General features: G+C 40.8%; 1 protein-coding gene across 1 annotated transcript; it reads right to left on the bottom strand.

Moving 5' to 3' along the window:
• Positions 1 to 755: 755 nt before the first annotated feature.
• tent4b (terminal nucleotidyltransferase 4B) lies at positions 756 to 18,887 on the bottom strand. The gene is made up of 12 exons (XM_077626535.1): positions 18,105 to 18,887; positions 10,497 to 10,620; positions 9,049 to 9,095; positions 7,342 to 7,462; positions 7,120 to 7,227; positions 6,926 to 7,054; positions 4,815 to 5,028; positions 4,609 to 4,735; positions 4,119 to 4,222; positions 2,937 to 3,142; positions 2,713 to 2,859; positions 756 to 1,535 (listed from the first exon to the last, which is right to left on the bottom strand). The coding sequence occupies exons 1-12, from the start codon at positions 18,563 to 18,565 to the stop codon at positions 1,386 to 1,388; spliced, it is 1,938 nt and encodes a 645-aa protein (XP_077482661.1). The 5' UTR covers positions 18,566 to 18,887; the 3' UTR covers positions 756 to 1,385.
• Between the last annotated feature and the right edge of the window lie 1,580 nt (positions 18,888 to 20,467).

Genomic DNA, 20,467 nt, shown 5'->3' with positions numbered 1-20,467 from the left:
AAAATAACCACATCCATATTTTTAAATCAACAACAATAATGAACAAATTCAGTTAAATTGCAAATCGAAATGCAGTAGTCAAGCCAAGTGTTGTCACTTCAAAGTGGGGTTCTATCACCACCTGCAGGACACACGGTGTATTACAACAACATAAAAGGGCGACTGATTTTGGAGGTCCACAATTACGGGGAACTTTTTTCCCCCTCCGAGTCATCCAAAACTCGTTTTCAGGGGAGAAAAAATTGTCATAAATTAACGTGTGCCGTATTTAGAAAAACAATCGACTTCGAATCACACACACACGCACACACACACACACACACACACACAAATGATCTCCCTTTTTTTTAAGCCAAGTAGACCAGCCACATAATACAAACCATAAAGAAAAAAAAAATCCTGATTTGACTGATTTATAAAACTGTCTCTTACAATCGTCTACTTGGTCACAAAAATAATAATTGCCAATAATTCTGAACCAAAAAAAAATGTCATTATACCTGATTGAACCTCCCCCACAATGCATCTCGACATATAAGGGCAAATATTGTATCTATTTATCCATATATTATGTTCATATCATTCATAAAAAAATAAATACATCTACCAAATACACTGGATTTTGTTGCCACTTTATCGCTAACTCTTTTTAAAATGTATATATCTCCGTAGAATCGTGGAAATTCAGCGTAAACTCCACCTGACGGGTTTCCCAAACGGTCAAGTCGGGGGAGGGGGGATTCGCCGGCACCATCTTATCGATAATCCTTATTTATTTTTATTTTTTTTACAGATTGTATTTATCTTATGTACAGTAAATTGTCGGGGGAAAAGTTGGGGAAACCCTTTCGTATACAGACACGTGCGACAAACAGACAGTCAAAAAAAAAAAAGTAGGATGCTGATGATGATTGGTCATGTCGGCATGGCAACGAGACGCCCGCAAAAAAAAAAAACATGGCGGGTCTGTTTTTGTCCTTTGTAAAAAGATCATCCTATGAAACAATTGCTTATTTTTATCTTTTTTTTAGTGTATATTTCCTAGAAACGTTCCAATGACCGTCGTAGGCATAACAAAAACCATCAAAAAAAGAGAATCATGCATAAGTTACACATCAATGCTGTCAATTGTTTAAAAAAACAACAACTTTTTTTTGTACAATTGAATCCGTTTCTATGATTTTTTTTCCTTTTTGTAGAAACTTTTTTTTTTATCCCCACCATCGCATGTCCGTGGTGTATTGCTCCAAAAAAAAAGGGAAGATTCCTCTCCTATACAGCAGGAGGCGCTAGTGGTGCTGGTTTGCAGAAAGAAAACTGCGAGTTCCTTTTTTTTTTCTCTCCTTGAGTCATTGAATTGGGGCAAAAATGAGGGTTTTTTTTTTTTATCTGCAAAGCTCCTCTGGTGCAGAGTCCCGCAGGTTTTTCCTCTTTTTGCCGTTACCTTGGTGGTGCGGTCGGCCGTTGGGGTGATTTTTGCCGTTTCCGGAGGAGCGGGGGGAGCTCTGGTGGCCGCTTTTGTGCTGGGAGCGAGCCTGAAATGTGGGGAAAGGTCTTATTTTTCTCCATTTTATGTGTATGATTTATGAAAACAGCCACTTGAGAAACTAATTTCAACAATGTCCAGCCAGATTGGACTGCTTGAGCTGTTAATATTTGTATTTTGACCAAAATGTGAACTTTTTTTTTAGACTTTAGATGCCGTCAATGGCAGTTAAATGTGTTAAAATAGGAAATAGCTATGAATGAAATGAAAAATAAATTTGACACTTTTCAATTTGAATTATTGCAAATTATAATAACTTTGTTGTTTCTAAAATGATGTTTCTAAGCGATACGATCAAAATTTCGAGATGCGACCAAGGCAGGTGGCCATGACATGAGAGGCTGTTTATCATTGTAGCGAACTGTCTTTTTTTGGCGCATCTCTTTCGTCTAAACAGATATCTACGAGCACTGAACGATTTATTCAGATGAGTTTCGACCAGGAAACGCACAATGCACATGCGCGGGCAAAAAGAGGGCTTTCTGGGTAATGAAGTATACTTGTGCACACAACACCGCCCAATTTTAGTTATATTAAACACATTTTATTACTATTAAACCACCAGTTTATGTGTTACTTTGTTAATAGATGGCGAATTAGAAGAAATAAAACATTTTTTTCCAATCCAATATCCTGTTTTTGGTGTTTTTTCAGAGGGTTGGAACGAATTAACGCCCCCACACCGATCTCTATCCGTCTCTCTCGCTCTTCCCCCTTCGAAATGTGTCTAATTTTACTTCTATTAAACACATTTTATTACTATTAAACCACTAGTTATGTGTTACTTTGTTAATAGATGGCGAATTAGAAGAAATAAAACTTTTTCCAGTCCAATATACTGTTTTTGGTGTTTTTTCAGAGGGTTGGAATGAATTAATTTGTTTTTAGTTCATTTCAATGGGAAACGTCCGCTCGAGTTACGAAAAGCTCGACATAGGATCTCAGTCACGGATTAAGATCGTATGTCGAGGTACCACTGTACTTGTGTTAATTTAGTTTCACATTTTCCGTTGTATTTTTCAATGGGATTTTCAATACATTTTTTTAAAATAATTATTTCCATGTACAAGATTGTTTCCATTATCAGAGGTTTAAAAAATAATAATAATAATGTTTATGACGCCTGTCTCTTTAAGTAGAAAAGACACACACACAAACAAACACACCTTTCCTCCCTTGTTGCCTCCGGGTGGAGTGATGGTCGTTCGGTTCTGCGTCCGATGATTGGTCGCCGCGACAGGCTTTTCTCTGTGGGCGCCGGCGGCCCGACCCGACTGCTGCTTGACCGTTTTGCAAGGCGTGCCGTCGGAGTCCTGCGCAAAGATGACAAAGATGAACTCGTGCGGGACAAAGAAGGACGGGGTTTTTCGGCTCGCCCGAAGGGACGCACCCCGTCGCTGGAGCAGGAGGACGTGGTGGAGGGCGACAGAGGGGACGAGGACGGTGACGAGCGCAAGGAAGCCGACGGCGAAGACGAGTTGGACGAGGGGCTTTTGCCCCTCGGCGGCAGGATCACCGCCACCTCCTCGTCCTCCTCTGGAACGTTGTTGTTGCGTTGGTCCAGCTGCTGGGACTCGAACAGCGTCACTTCGTTTCCTGAAATCATCACCAATGGCCAAAATTACATTTAAATCACAATGAAAAACCGAGGACTATTAAATCATGCAAAACTTAAAGCTTGTTCATTAATAAAAAAAAATTAACATTTAAATAAATAGTTTTTTAATCATGAAAAACAACACACTGTAAATGTTAATTAAATAAGAGATATTTACAGTGTTATTTTTATGATTTAAAAAAAATGCTTGCATTGTAGATCAACAATCAACTATCAAAATCGTAGTCGATTCATTTGATAATCGACGAGTTGCCATTGAGTCGATTACTCTTGTCAGAAATGATGGCCCTTGAAACCCCCCCAAAAAAACAACTACAATGTGTGGAGCAAAAAAAAACATTAAAATGTGGCCCTCAAAAAAAAAATACACTAAAATGTGTCGCTCGGGGAAAAAAAAACCAACTAAAATGTGTGTCATTATTTTTTTTTTTTAAAACACTCAAATGTGTCCCTCGGGGGAAAAAAAACAACTAAAATGTGTGGCACTAAAAATAAAAAAAAACACTAAAATGTGTCCCTCGGGGAAAAAACCCCAACTAAAATGTGTGGCATTATTTTTTTTTTTAAAAACCCACTCAAATGTGTCCCTCGGGGGGGAAAACCCCAACTAAAGTGTGGCATTAAATTTAAAATTTTTAAAAAAAAAACGCTAAAATGTGTCCCCCGGGGAAAAAAACCAACTAAAATGTGTGGCGTTAATTTAAAAAAATTACAATATGGTCCCTGAAAAAAAAACACTACAATGTGTGGCCCTACAAAAAGGAAAACACTACAATATGGCTTCGAAAAAATAAATAAAACAACAATATTGCCCTCGGAAAAAAATACCCAGCTACACTGTGGCCTTCGAGAGAAAAAAAAATACAACTACAATATGCCCCACGACATAAACAAGCTGGACGTCGGCGGTTTTCGTCCACCCCTGAGCATTCATCGGCTTTTGCGTGTACATACTGTTGAGCGTCGAGTCCTTCTGGGACGGGCTCCCCCAGCTGTTCCGGATCCAGTCCCTGTACTGGTCCACCTCCTGAGTCACGCGGATGATTCGGCCGAGTATGCTGCGGACAAAGGAACAACGGTGTTTACGCCCGCGCGGCGGAATGCCAAGTATTTCAAGTCTCGGTATTAAGAAACGCGAGGAATACGATTGCATAAGAGCCCACGATGAAGATAATCGGTACAACGGACCCTCACGATACGAGCGGAATAGGTTCGGTGAAAACAAGCAAGAGACGGACCATATTTGCATACCTATCAACCTCTGCCGATAACTGCCCTTATAAATGATTATGATTCCCCTTACAACCCCCCAAAAAACCTTACAAACACCGTACGAGTACGGTGTTTGTAAGTTTTTTTGGGGGGTTGTAAGGGGAATCATAATCATTTATAAGGGCAGTTATCGGCAGAGGTTGACAGGTATGTATTTGCCAGATGTCTTTACCTCTCTGTGTCGTTATTGGGGTAGTATTTGGCGATGGGGGACACGGCGTGGCTGAGCACCACGTAGGCGTAGTCAAAGGCCTGCTTCACCTGCATGGCGCCGTAAGAGCTGCGGCCGACGTCGTTGTCTACGGGAGACCAATCGAGAATCCAGATTTGGGACGTTGGCGGCTAGAAAGGAGTTTAAAAACGCAAAGTGATTCCCACCTGGCTGCAGCGGGTCCTCGATGTAAAGCATGGAGGGCCTGTAGCCATCCATCATGTTCTTCTGAACTTCGTCCTTGGCCACGTAGCAGCCGCCGTCTTTGATCCGGATGCCCGTTTTCAGGTAGTTAAAATGGCGGCCGTAGAGCTCAAAGAACTCGATGAGCAGCACGCCGAAGTTGATGTTGGGGCTGGACACATCCTCTCTGTAGTGAAGCTGGTGGAGGGAGAGCAAGAACAAAGTTGAAGTTTGGCCACGGTTCTAGATTAGGACTTGGGATGTCCCCATTCCAATCGCATGATTGGAAATGGGGGCCGATCACGTCGTTTGTAGCTGCTCCGCAAGCAAAAACATTTTACAATAATCCCTCGAATATCGCGGCTTCACTACATCGCAGTTTTTTTTCTGGGGGATTTTTTTTTATAATAATAATAATAAAAATCCACCTTGTGAGTGTGGCTCCATTTTTTTAAACTAGGTCTACAATGTCTTGTGTGTCTTATATCTGTCTTGCTACTGCAACCAAGAAATTTCCCGAATATGGGATGAAATAAAGTTCCGATCCAATCCAATATATTTTTTTGTAAATTCATAAAAATGTGAAAATCCACGCGGAAGCCACTCCCCTCCGCGAAATCCGTCTAATTTGAATAATATTAAACACATTTTAGTACTATTAAACCACTAGTTATTTGTTACTTTGTTAATAGATGGCAAATTAGAACAAATAAAAATCTTTTTCCAATCCAATATCCTGTTTTGGGTGTTTTTTTCAGAGGGTTAGAACAAATTAATTTGTTTTTAGTTCATTTCTATGGGAAACGTTCATTTGAGTTACGAGTAAATCGACATACGAGCTCAGTCCCAGAACGAATTAAGCTCGTATCTCGAGGAACCACTGTACAGACGCTCCCCTACTTACGAACATACGACTTACGAACAACGGTACATACGAACATGTCTGCAAATTGCGTTTATGTCGAAAAATGTTCGTAAGTTAGATTTTGTATTGCGCCTCCAAGTAGTACTTCTTTCCGCCGCTAATACCGACGCCTGGCGCTGTGAGCGCTCAGCTCACCCAGCATCTACCTTCTTCTGCCCACTTCGTTGCAATGCGCAAGTTGCGTAAGTTGTGTAAATTGCGTAAGTTGCGTGAAATAATTTACTGTCAACACGCCATGAAAGAGAAGTCGACAGATTCAGCCCAAAAAAACACTTTTTCAACACGTCCTTTGACCAAATAGCTGAACGACAAAAGTTGGCTCTTGAGTTCAATGGTGTCACATCATACTATAAAAGTAACATAAAAAAAGAAGAATATGTCGGAGGCATCAGTCTTTTCTGGGTACATCGACTGCGGCACCAACTCCACCTCACCGCACCCCGTCAGATGAGCTCGCACAAGTAACCAAAGCGTATGAATGTGTATGTTTGTGTGGGTCTCGCAACCCATTTACACTGGGGTACAAACATGAGTTAGAATGCATGAACTTTCCAAGGCAGGCGAGTGAACCTCTACACCACAAGGTGGCTTGGTGTACACACTCGAACCAAAAATAAATGAAGAGCCCCCAACCCAAACGCAACTGTTATAAAAGTTCCCTTTTAGAAGGGATGGAACGAACTATCCTGTCTGTTACATCAAATCTCCTCACCTGCACATTATTTCTCACATTGCTACCGCATCATTTATGATGAAAAAAAGAAGAAAACTGTGCAATCGTCGTTAGATTGCTTCTTTCGGCCAGTTTCTAATACATAAATCTCTCTCTCTATCTCTCTCTATACAGTACTGTACATATTCTCTCCAGTTTATTAAATGTTTTTTTAGTACAAACCAATGCGTGTTACTTATACAAGCCTTAAACATACAAATGCACTTATATAAACCTTCAATATACTTATACTATAGGCCTTAAACATAAATTATAATACAAAATATAGCACTGAATCAACTTACAAACAAATTCAACTTATGAACAATCGCTCGGAACCTAACTCGTTCGTAAGTAGGGGAGCGTCTGTATTTCTTTTTTTTACTGTGCTGTCAGGAAATAGGGGGAGAAAATGTGCACCTGAAAAACCTGGTAAACAGGACCTGGCATCAACTTACCTGCAAGAAGCTGACAGCCATGAGGAAGAGGCTATACGAGCCAATTCCGCCTGTGAAAACCTCGTTGAGGTCCCTCTGCAGGAGGAACTGCTTAAGCACCAGGACCAGGTAAGGCAGCACGGGGTATTTCTGCAAGGCACGTATAATTCACGTTGACACCCGGACGTCCTTGACGAGCAGGATTTGTGAAGTACCTCTTTGAATTCCTTGATGAGGTACGCCGCTTTGATGCCACTCTTCACGTTGAAGCTGATGTCCACCTTGACTTCCGTGAAAGTGTCCGTCAGTTTAATGATGGGCACCTGGGAAGACGGGGGAGGGGGGTATGTCCGTTGATTTCAACTTCAGGGCTTTATTTGGATGATTCGTAATTAAAGTGGCTATTATTAGATCTAGGGTAATCCGTCAAAACTCACCGTGGCTTTGTCCAAAACTTTGATGGAGTTCTTGTCGGCTACATTCCTTTTTCGGAGAGCCTCTTCTAGCGTCCACAGCGGGAGCGTTTCCCACTTCCCAAAAACCACCAAGTCGATATCGCTGTGGAAAACCGCATAACATTGCACTTAAAACAAATATTAGACTTTTGGTGAAATATAGTTTTCAGAGTAATTTCGTGTGGTTCGCTAAAAATAAATAATGCGCTTTGCATTTAGTAAATTGGATAAAAAGACGAATGACTGTTTTCCCCCTTTTAATTTAACATGCAGGGTATTTTCTCGCATATAAGCCGTATTTGTCGCTCCAAAAAATGATGACGGAATTGAAGATGCGGCTTATATGCGCACAAATTAGACTTGACATGCACGAAACTGAAAGATGACATAACGCAATGCGACCGATACGGTCATTTATTTCAAAATAGAGAAGAGATAAACATATAAAATGTTCGTCATAATTTATTTTGACGTCTATGATTGAAATTCAAGATCTTTTCAATTCACACAGCATCTCAGAAATACCATGTGCGATGATATTTCTTAAAATTTTCCCTTCAAAGTAAAACATTTGTACTCCCTATAAAAACAAAGACTACGGAGGTGAAAATTCTGAATCGGGGCTGCTTATACGAGAGAAATTGTAAAATTCAACAATTTACCGTATTTTCGCGACTATAAGGCGCACATAAAAGTCTTAAATTTTCCTCCAAAATAGACAGGGCGCCTTATAATCCAGTGCGCTTTATATATGGACCAATACTAAAATTGTTATCACGATAAATTAAAATAAATCAGTCGATAGGGTACACCATCCTCTACAGCTCTCAAAACTACGGCAAGCAGCCCCCGACTACTATTTTCCCCGTAGAAAAAGTACTGTGCAGTGACTGCTGGGATATGTAGTTCTTTTGTCAATACACCCAAAGGATTGTGGCCTGTATACATCGACATCAACACAGCTTGACGAAGCATGGTAAGCAGCGTTGGAAAAGTTACGCTAACTACTAGCTAGCTACTATTTGCTAATGAATTGTGGCCTGTATACATCGACATCAACACAGCTTGACGAAGCATGGAAAGCAGCGTTGGAAAAGTTACGCTAGCTACTAGCTAGCTTCTATTTGCAAATGGATTGTGGCCGCCTGGACGAACGTATAAAACTCAGCGTTTTCGAAAATGAGGACTTTGATGGATTTGTGGGTGATGATGACGTGAGTACATTGTAAAATGGCTAAATAAAGTACAACCGAACTCAGTTTTGCTTCCGTTGCCTTTTTAAAAACGTGTTTTTAGCGTGTGGGTGTAGCGTGTATGTTTAAGCTGGTGTATGTTTTGCCATGCCTGGCTGCGTCTATAAAAACGGTGCGTCCTTTGTGTGTGTAAAATACAAAAATGGCACTCATTATTGACACTGCGGCTAAAAATATGATGCGCCGTATAGTCGTGAAAATACGGTATATGCAATTTTAAGGGTGCGGCTTATACACGGAGACAGCTATTATGCGAGAAAATTCACCAAATAGTAAATATTTTTGTACTACACAACATTGCAACAAAGGGGTAAACGACAGAAGACCTTCATTAAAGATGAGTTAATATTGTGTTGATATTTGTTTGATTTTATCTAAGAGTTCCAACATAAAAGGAAGAAAAACAATCAGTGCAGTTAATAGAGACGCCACTTACCTTGTTGGCAAATAAAGGCCTGTGCTGAAGCTTCCAAACACCTGCACCTGCAGATAAAAGCCATAATTAGACCCAAGGAACCACAAGTATGCAAACACTAAATAGCCCAAAGGTAATACACCTTGTCACTTGATTACGCCCTAACAGTTGGCGGTGAGCAGACCATAGCTAGAAAACGAAAGCTTCATTTTTACCCGGGGTGTGACGTCAACTCGAACTTTTCTAAGGGTATCGTGTCCATCTGACTCTGCTTACGAGGCCGTGTAGAAAACACCAGTGACAATAAAACCCAAAGTAAGACTTTAAGCCAATAATCTCGGCCAAACTTACACCTTTTAAAGCTCTTGTTGAGCAAGGCACGGTTCACGCAAATAGATTTAAGCCCTTTCTTAAAGCGGTACTATACAAATGTTGTCTATATGCACGTACGCATGCACTAAGCCGTTTGTCGTACTAAAGTTGTAAATGAATACTACAGCTCTAGAAGTGACTATTCCATGTTCAATCTTTTATAATTATATAGTTAAATGTTTAGGATCAGAGAAATATACATGTAAAACAGAGCCGTGCAAAACAAATATTATTCACGACAGCATTTATAGTATTTTCTTGCATATTAGCACCCGTAAAATTGCCTTTACATCGTTGAATTTTACAATTTCCCTCATAAGACACCCCAGATTGACAATTTTCACCTCCATGTTCATGGTTTTAATAGCGAGCACAAATGTGTTACTTTGAATGGAAAATTTTGAGAAAAATCATTGTGCATGGCATTTCTGAGTCTGTATGAATTGAAAGGACCGTCTGCTGGATTGCACATTATTGCCTGCATGAAGACAAATTCCAAAAGGAGGTCATGTGAGCAGTACAACCAGGAAGTGTGTCCGTAGCGGTCTAGTTTGTCACCCCTAGGTAAGATGGCGGCGCCCTGAGTGAGCAAAGCCAGGCACAAGTAAGTTTTTTCCCGTTTTATGGAAGATACGGTTAATTTTTTCCCTTGAATTTCATTCATAGACGTCAAAATTAATTTTGTTACGCGATTTATCTGTTTATCTTTTCTCTATTTTAAAATAAATGACCACATCGGCCGCATTATCTTGCGTTATGGCGTTTTGTCCTTGTCACATTGCAGTTTTGTGCATGTCAAGTCTAATTTATTGGCATATAAGCCGTACTCTCGATTCAGTCCTAATTTTTTTTAGCGACAAATACGGCGTACATGCAAGAAAATACAGAATATTTTTAGTTCAGTTCAATTTTGTAGAGAGGGGGGAAAGAAGATGCCTTCACTGAAGTGAAGCACGACACTGCAGCCAACCCAAGAAAAAGAGCTCATCTATGGAAGACCTCCAAAGAACATTCAAAGCCCAATTTTTTTTTGCAACCGTCTGTTATGTTCCATTTAATTGCGCTGACAAAAAGCAGAGACAGTCGAATTGCTTTACCTCTGCGCTTGGCCAAAGGTTGTTGATGACGCCCTTAATTCTGTCCACCACCTCCAGCCTCATCATCTCCTCCTCCGGCCGAGGCGAGATGTACGCGTAGAAGTCTCGGATCTCTTCGTGCAACCTGGAAAAAGGACGAAACATTGTCAGCAAAGACTCGAGAAACTCAAAAGCAAATCTCCCACCTTGAAACGTTAACCGAGCGAAAATCCGATTACGAACCTGACGTCAAATTGCCACGCAAAAAGCGGCGAGCGCTCACGGGGCCTGACCTTTACTCATATTGTGGAAGTTAATAATTAGTGGAAACAAAACCAGGAATGTGCACGAATAACAAAGGAGGAGGCGTGGTCTCAGGCCCGGCCGGGTCTTATTTAGCAACCAAACAACGAGGGAAAAGAGGAAACCCAGCTGTGGGCCGTCGGCGGTGTCATGTGGCCGCGGCGCCGAGGGCACGCGTCCTTGAGAACGGGTTACCCTGCCCGCACGGCGACCTTTCTCTGACCGCTTTTATCTGGGAAAACGGAGGTATGGCTGGGAAAAACAGGTGGTCGGTCGCTTACTGCTCCAAAAATACACAAAAGCCATAAAGTAATACAGTAATCCGGTTCATGTACCGTAAAAACAGGAAAATGACTTAAATCTCGTAATATTACATTTTTCCTTCCCAATATTATTTTTTTAAAGGCCGTTTTGTGCTCACACAATGTTAACGTTGACAAAAGTACATAAAACTAAGCAACAAAATGACAATTTTCCAAGTTAAAAATCACTTCAACAAACTGAATTAGGTGATGTTCGTTTGCTTTAAATAGTCCAAAATGTGATCTTGGGCAAGGTTCTGATGTAATGACTAATCTTTTCTCTTTCTCTTTCTTGTGTAAAGAGCAGCATACCGTCCATCCCAGCAGGGCCACTAGGTTTCATTTGACAACAAACGAAAGCTAAAAGCTTCAGTCTGCTCTTTCAAAACACAAAACTTTCTTTCTATGTAGTTTCAGGGCTCAAATAAAATGCCATAAATATGATGTTTTTTCTTTTTTTTTTTTCTAAAGAAATGAAAAAAAAAAGAACTCTTTTTGACTAATAAATGATGAATGGATATAAAAAAAAAACTCAACTAGATTTGAGTTTCATTCATAAGTTTCATTTCCCGGTAAGCGGGCCAGGCCACACAGAGCCCCGTAGGATTGAATTACAGGTCCTCCGGCACCGTTTATCCGATTAATCCCTTTTGCCTGGATTATCGTAAAGTTATGTCATCTTTTGCCAAAGCCAGGAAGGAAAAGGGGGGATTTCCACAAAAACATTATATTCTACTTGGTCGCTACGAGTGCTAGCAATGCACACACAAAAATCTGAAAAATACTTAAGCAAAGACTGAAACAGTAATTTGTTAACATGTTTAGTTAAAAAAAGCATGCTAATTGCTGGTGACTAATTGCACATTTCTGGCCAAGAAAAAAAATGGAAGATGTGATTGCTGATTGGTCTAGTCTTGTTAGCAAACCCTTCAGCACAACGCCATTCCTAGATAGAACTCTTTTCTGCCTCGACATGGAGGCGAAACAACAGTAAGGTACTTTAAAAAAAGGAGAAAAGTATAAACAAGAGTCAAAACGATTTCAATGTCTCATAACTCTTTAACAAAACAAATGGCTGAATGTTAAGACCAACCGTATGTATACATGTACATCTATGTGTATGTATGTATATGTATATTTATATATAAATGTATGCATATGTAGGTATATGTATATATATATATATATATATATATATATATATATATATATATATATATATATATATATATTACAGCAACACACATTTATTTATTTATGTATGTATTTATTAACTTATTTATTACCTATCTATTTATGTCTAAAATGTCTTTTCCTGCATCTGCATTCTCACCCTCTTGCTACATTGACAATGAAATTTCCCGAATACGGGATGAATAAAGTTATCCAATCCAATCCAATAAATGGCAGATTCAGGAATTTTTAACCCATGAACCGATCTGAGAGTACCGTATTTTCACTCCACTAGGGCGCTATTAAAAGTCCCCAATTTTTTTTAATGGACGGGGCGCCCAATCAGTCGGTACGCCTTGTTTATGGGCTAAATTCAAAATTTTGTATGAGCCTGACCGTTTGACTGACTGGTTTCATTTCTTATTGTGAAAATATGGTACTAATTGTCGCCTACTGGGAAACAGAGCTCCAACTCCTGTTGTCACGCTGCCGACTGGTCTGGAATTGTTTTGTTTTTTGCTATCCGTATGTAATTAATTCCATCAGCCAAACGTCCATGCCCGAAACGGGAATCTCGCGCATTCGTGTTCTACCGTAAAAGTTAACGGTCACAGTAAAGGAGTGCTGAGTCATGTTTCTGGGCTGGTATGGACGGAAAGAGTCGCAAAGAGCTGCGACCTCACACTGGAAGTGCAAAGGGTTCCACTTGTCGCCATGACAAGTAAGCACTCTGAACTCTGAAGCCAATTGCAGCCAGAAAAAAAAACGGCAGCGCCAAAAGTGTAATCATATAATTGCCGCGTTTGAGCCCGAGTCATCGCGGTGCCCAGCGTTCTCCCTCAATTGCTTTGAGCCGTAATCGTTCAATTCCACACAGCGTGGGGAAAAACAACTGGGACTTGGGCTCACATCTGGAACTTCCTTAATTTGGACTCTCTTGGCAGCAGCTGACTGTAGAGAACAGTTTGTGTGAGAAGTGACTTACTGCCTAACAAGTTGGTCATCGATCGGCCAGCAAAACAACACTAAAACCAATTGGCATTTCGTCTTTGGTACCTTGCAGTTTCGTGCATGTCATCTTTTTATGCGCATATAAGCCGTACCTTCGATTCAGTAATCATTTTTTGTCCGAAAAATGCGGCTTATATTCGGTTAAATACGGTAACATGTTCGGGGGGACTTTATCCACGGCAACAACGCAATCGTAAACGAACAAAGAAATTTAAATTGACTTGGCTTAATATATACAGACACACTCGAACATACGTTTAATGTAACTTTACACAAAACTGAATTCTATTTTTGTTTTAATTTTTTTAACCTTCGTTCTGGGCGGGTTAGCTGTTTGCCACGCCTCCACCCTCACGTTCGCTATCGATAGGCTGTTTGCTGTTGTATTCCCTTCAAAATATTCCGAAAATGATGCACACAAATGTCCTCACAATAGCATAACGCACGACCACTTGCCGACGAGAAGTAGTCTTGAATGAGCGATCGCGGGAGCTAACGGGCTAAGGAAGGAATAACAGCCTACCCACGTATTGATTGTGGGTAATGAAGTTTTATTCTGAGAAAGGGTGCCATTGGCTATCGGTGTTGTGTGCACGAGTATACTTCATTACCCAGAAAGCCCTCTTTTTGCCCACGCATGCGCGTTGTGCGTTTCCTGGTCGTGCGTAGGAGAAAATCATCGGAATAAATCGTTCAGTGCTCGTAGATATCTGTTCTACTCGAAAGAGATGCGGCAAAAAAAAGACAATGCGCTACAATGATAAACAGCCTCTCATGTCATGGCCACCTGGCTTGGTCGCATCTCGAAATTTTGATCGTATCTCGGGCGAATTATTCGATCGAAATTTTCATCATACCTTGAGCATGTCGTAGGTAGAGCTGATCCTAGGTCGAGGTACCACTGTATATGTTCGTTAACGGGAATATAAATGTTCATTAATACGTGCTGTCCCTTATTAAATAAATCAAACTCATCAAAAGGCTACCTCGACTTCCTGAATCCATAAAAACCAGCCAAACAAAGGAGCTACGCTAATAAATAAATAAATAAATAAATAGGGGGCAGGATCTCTTGCTGATTGGACGTCCACAAAGAAGGTTTCTGCTTTGAGTTTGCGGAAGTCAAGTCAGTGTGGAGCGTGTCAACGCTGTGAGACACTGGACTTGGACTTGGAAAGGAGGCGTAAGCGAGCCCGAGACAGGGAGAACAAATAAGCACATGCCTTTGTCTCCCATGTCCAAATATAGCGTAGACGGCCCACGGGGAGGAAAAAAATGTATTCAAAAACACACACACGCTTTCACCCTCGCCACTGCTTATAGGGCACAAATCATATCCTGCGATGGGTCGCAGATTTACGAGCGCTCCCGCCCTTAAATGACAGAGGAAAGTTATGCTTTGCTTACAAAGCGCAATGAGAAGCAACATAAGAAAGCCTGAAAACATCCCAATTCATAGCACGTGTCTTTGTTTTGGTTTATTTTTTGGCTATGGATTAGCTATCAATATGAATTGATTAATTATTTAAAAAAAATACTGTATTTTCTTGCATATTAACCGCCTCCGCGTATAAGCCGCACCCTTAAAATTGCCATAAAATCGTTAAATTTTACAATTTCTCGCGTATAAGCCACCCCGTGATTCACAATTTTCACCGCCCTAGGCATGGTTTTAATAGGGAGTGCAAATGTGTTACTTTGAAGGGAAAATCTTGAGAAAAATGGTCACGCGTAGTTTTTCTGAGATACTGTATATATCGATTTCTGGATTGCACAATCCAAATGGGTGTTGCCTGCACGTAGACAAATTCAAAAAGGAAGTCAAGTGAGCAGTACAACCAGGAAGTGTGTCCGTAGCGGTCTTGTTTGTCATTTTTAGGTAAGATGGTGGCGCTCTTAGCAAGCAATGGTGGGCAAAAGTACGTTTTTTTCATGTTTTATGCAAGATACGGTTAGTTTTTTTCCTTGAATTTCATTCATAGACGTCAAAATTAATTTTGTTAAGCATTTTATCTGTTTATATTTTCTCTATCTTGAAATAAATGACCGTATTGGCCACATTGTCTTGCGTTACGGCGTTTTGTCTTTTTCACCTTGCAATTTGGTGCATGTCAAGTCTAATTTGTGCGCATATAAGCCGTAACCAAGATTCAATCATCATTTTTTGGTAGTAATAGTATTATTACAAAAGTTGTCCACATTAGGAAAAAGACAGAAACACCTTCATCTGATATTAATGTTCATCAATTTGCTTTAGCAAAATCTACCAATGTGCATTGTTGTTAATAGCGATATCCCAAATTTATGAGTCGAGTCCTAGCTTGGAAACGTGTCAAAGGGTAAAAACTTGCAACACCCAAATGACCCGCCCAAGTTCAAATCGTAGTAGTTTATTTTGAAAAATTAAGATAGCATTTGAAGGCCACATGCACAGATCAATATAGCCGATTAGCTAGCTAGTGTTCTTCACGCGGTCCATCAAAACTTGACTGACATTGAGAATAGATCATTATAGCTGGCTAGCTATACAATGTAGATGCTAATGGTCGGTGCGCATTCCATCCATACTTGTCATATGCACGTAAAGGATGTGTCATTTGAAAAGCACATGGGAATAATCACGTAATAAATATCTGAAAGTGCAGCACCTATTGCCTCCACTTGAAAAACTGGTAACTTACGACACCCGACAAAAGCTTTGATGAAAGCTGCATTGTGAAGCACCTGAAATGACGGGTTTCTTTCTCCATTCATTTTCGACCTCTCGCACACTCGCCCTAAACCGGTAACACGATACGTGCCGCCGGTCCACCGAGAGGACACGCATTGTCGCCTGTGGTGTACGTTGACAAAGAGGACGCGGCACGGCGTTTGCCACAGTGACTGATTACGCAGTCCTAGTATATAGACATTATATTAGGTGTGACTTGCAAGTGCCTGAAGCAAAACAGTAAAAGTCACAGTTTCCATGACAGGATGGACTACAAGCCCAATAATGATTACAGGCTGGGTGATAAAGCGTTGATTATGGTCCTTTGTAGATCCCAAAATTTTTTATGACGCTCATTGGCTGCAATTAACTGGGAAAACTGCAGTAATCCCTCGACTATCGCAAATTCTATTCGTTTGGCTGATGGAATTAATTACTATTTATATATTTAACACATATATAATTATTAATTATAGAAAGATTATGGCCTGGCAGATGAGTGGTTAGCGCATCGGCCTCACGGTGGGAGACCTGGGTTCAAGTCCAGGTCGGTGCACCTGTGTGAAGTTTGCATGTTCTCCCCGGGCCTGCGTGGGTTTTCTCTGGGTACTCCGGTTTCCTCCTACATTCCTAAAACATGCATGGTAGGCTGATTGGACACTTAATTGCCCCTAGCTGTGAGTGATTGGTTGTTTGTCTTGTTGTGCCCTGCGATTGGCTGGCCGCCAATTCAGGGTGTCCCGGGCTTCTGGCCCAAAGTCAGCTGGGATAGGCTCCAGCACCCCTTAGTGAGGATAAAGCGGTTCAGAAAATAAGACATCATTAAAAGTGAGATCTAGCATCCACACATGTACACCAAATGTTAATATTGTGCCCAAATCTGTTGCCCATGTAATTAGACAGCAGGTCTTTATGGGATAAATTATTAATTTTTCATTATTTACCCAATACAATTGTTTGCCCTATAAGAGTTTAACCTAATTGATCATTTCAGCTGCTTTGCTTGTTTAAACAGAAGTTAAGGCGGAAAAAAACTAGCACGAAATAATGACAAGTTGAAGGGCGGTGAGATCTGGACGCAACACGAGCTCAACGTACACCACGAGAACGATACTGTACATGTGTTCACAAGTGGGTGGATCACGTGACTAGCGTGTCAAGTACAGAGTGGAGTAGGAGGACTCGGTCACATTGGGTGCACGTCGTACTCGTGTGTTTAAAAGCATAGCAGCCGCTTAAGGCTCTAGGTCAGTGGTGTCAAACGTACAGTCCGCGGGCTGCTAAGTAACTGTCGTCGTTTAGGTCTTAATTTACATATTTTCTGTTGTGATTTACAATTAGGAGCGTAACAAGTGGCTGACAGTCTGATTATTGTCTTGCTCTACTTCATGTGGAGCTGTGCAAGCGCAATTTAAGTGTATTTAGCTAGAAGACACCAAGAGGGAAGATAGGTCGGACAGGGATGTGATAGGGCAAGATGGGTGACAGTAATATGAGGTGGAGTATTAGGTTGTCATGAAATTGGTGACTTACACCCAAGGCTGGGCAAAAGGGCCCAAAAATAATTCCACCAAACCCTGACATTTGATTTACGATATTTTCTGACTTTTAAAGGCGACAATAAGAAGAAAATGAAATGTAATATGTTTCTCTAGTTGTGATGTCAGCCCCCAAAACACTAATAGCAACAAACGCAAAGAAACAAACTAAAATAATAAACTTGAAATATATTTTTTCCCAATCATTCACAGTATAAAAAAATCAAATAAATACATAGAATTGATTAATTGCCCAGGCCTACTCATATCCCAAAACCCAAGTAGGCAAAGTAACCAACAACGAAAACATTTTCGACAAAACGAAACAAACTTTCGACTTTGATTGGCGTTACGCCGAATTGAAATGGAAAAAAACAGACACTCGCAAAGTCGTAAAAGCAGTAAAAATGAAGTTGAAAAGTGCATTTTTTTCCCATTATTAGCACATTAAACGAAATATCCCCCCCAAAAAGTTAAGCATATAAAGCGCTAATTCCGTTCCCAATAATCACCGTACTAATTCCCTTATATGATTTCAATAACTTTATCTGTCTCGCCAAATAGACCCCCCAAAAAACAAAGTTTCTCTTACCCGACGATCCCCTCCGAATAGTTCCTGCTCTTCCACGGCGTGCCAGCGTAGCCGTCGCGGCCCTCCGTTTCGGGGCCGCCGCCGTTCAGGAAGCTGGAATTGAATCCGAAAGTGCTCGCCTTGTTGTCCCGTTTCCTCTTGTTGGGGTGCCCGTCCGCCGGCTCCCGGTTGTTCGGCGCGGCCGCTCGCTGGTTGCGGTTCCCCGTATCCAACGACAGAAAGTCCCGCTGCTCCAAGACCTCGCCGTCCCCGGTGGGACTCGTCATGGTCGACTCGGGCGGCCCGGTCCTGGCGGCGAGGAGGACGGCTCCCGACGCCGCGCTGAGGCTCGCTTTTAGGATGCCGAAGCTGTTGTTGACGTGGAGGTATCCGAGCCCTTGCGTCGTCTCCCAAATCTGCATCCACAGGTTGTTGGCCGGTCCGCGTTGTTCTGGTTGGAACCAGGCGATTCGCGGATCCATCAAACGAGAGTAGTAGGCAAGAATCCCCCCGGCCCCCACCCCGCCCTCCCTCCTCCTCCCACCCGTGAGCAGCTAGCAGAGCTAGCGTTAGCTCCCCTCGTTTTACCCCCCGTTACTTATTCCAATTTTGTCCCTCGAAGGTGACGGCGACAGGCGGCGGCAAAGTGCAAGAAAGCGACGAGAGTATCCGTAGACTGTTGACCGGTTTCTGCTCAGGATATTCACGCTATTCGAACTCCGCGGAGGACCGCGAGGCCGTGTAGTGTCGATGGAACGCCAGTCTATCTCCCTCTGACCCTTCCTCGGGATGGTACTCCCTCAATGGCGGAGCTTAGCTGAGCTATTGGGTGATGCGCATGCGCGAGTAAAAAGGGCGGGGAAATCTTGTTACGTAAAAGCGTAATGTTTTTTTCGTTGATTTCTGGTTATATAACTACATGCAATTAAACAAATTTATGTCAATGAAGTTCTCTAACTAACTGCGTTTTTAAGGAAATTAGAAACATTGTTAAGGGCTCTACATTGTTTATTTTATCAATTTTAACCTCCGATTTCCAATACATTGTTTATAGGACCAACAATGCACATCAACAGATAAAATGTACATATATGTTGTTGTGAAGAATTATTACAATGATTCATTATGTATGACAGATGGCAGAGATATATGTAGAGGTATTACGACAGAGTCGACGCTGCAAGTAATCGGCGACCATCTTGCGTCAGAGGAGGTAAGGCGATAGTAAGGTAATTTACTCATGTAGTGCCATTGACAGCAAAAGACATCAAATTGTTGTTAAAGTTGGTGTCTGGCGTTGAAAGATTATAGCAATTGTATAGTTAGCACAGGGCCCCGGCTCAATATGGCTGACAAGTGCCTACGATCGTTCATTTGGCTCATGGTGCACATTGGATTTTTTTTATTTATATTATTAATATCTTATACATAATTGTATCCTGCTATCCTGCGTAGACCCAAAACCAATGTCTACTCTAGCGCATACTGCAATAATTATTTTATAACATCTAATATGCAACAATGTCCTTAGAAGTTTTTGTCAATATAAAATAAACAGCACCAAATTCTATCACGAAATGTAATTTTACATTTCATGCTCATATATGTTTTTTTTTAATTATTTTACTTATAATGTCAATGATGGTCTTTAAACTTTTACTTTACTCGACTAGAGGACCACGGCAGAATTTAAATGAGTCGGCAAAATATGACGTCAAACATTGCATTGCCAATGGACCAATAGAATTACTGACCCCGCCCAATCGACTTTTGTACTGTTTCCCACGTGTTCCTGAACGTGCCGTTTAAACAAATAAAACAAAAACCTCCGATGCAAAACATGGCTAAATAGTCAACAGCCTGAGTTTTTATTTTCTACTAATTAATTTTAGCATTCTATATTCAAAGTATTTTAAAATAATTTTTCATACAATTTTAATGGTGTTTTCCTTTCTTACATTTTTAATGAATATACATGTTTATTTACTACCAATCAAATTCAACATCGTATCCTCTTTCTATGTCATTGCACATATGGCTAAGTTTTCAAATGAGATTAATCATATGCATTATTTTTTTCATAAATTACAGGAAAGAATATGAAGATTTTTTTTTCAGCACATAATTTTTTTAGCTTTTTATTCTTACATTATTAACAACCATATATTTTGTTTGCACATGAAAATGTATTATTTTTATTATTGCAGTTTCCGTGATTTTTTGTGAAAACACGGTAAAAATTGCATTGCGGGGGTGCTAGAGCCTAGCTCAGCCAACAATGGGTAGGTAGTAGGCGGGGTCCACCGTGAATTGGTTGCCAGCCAATCGCAGTGCACATTGAAAAAACAAATTACACTCACACTGATACCAAGGGATAATTTAGA

This window comes from Stigmatopora argus, chromosome 2 (genome assembly GCF_051989625.1).
Source record: "Stigmatopora argus isolate UIUO_Sarg chromosome 2, RoL_Sarg_1.0, whole genome shotgun sequence".
NCBI classification, from domain to species: Eukaryota; Metazoa; Chordata; class Actinopteri; order Syngnathiformes; family Syngnathidae; genus Stigmatopora; species Stigmatopora argus.
The sequence above is the reverse complement of the archived record's forward strand: the minus strand, read 5'-3'. Positions and strand labels throughout refer to the sequence as shown.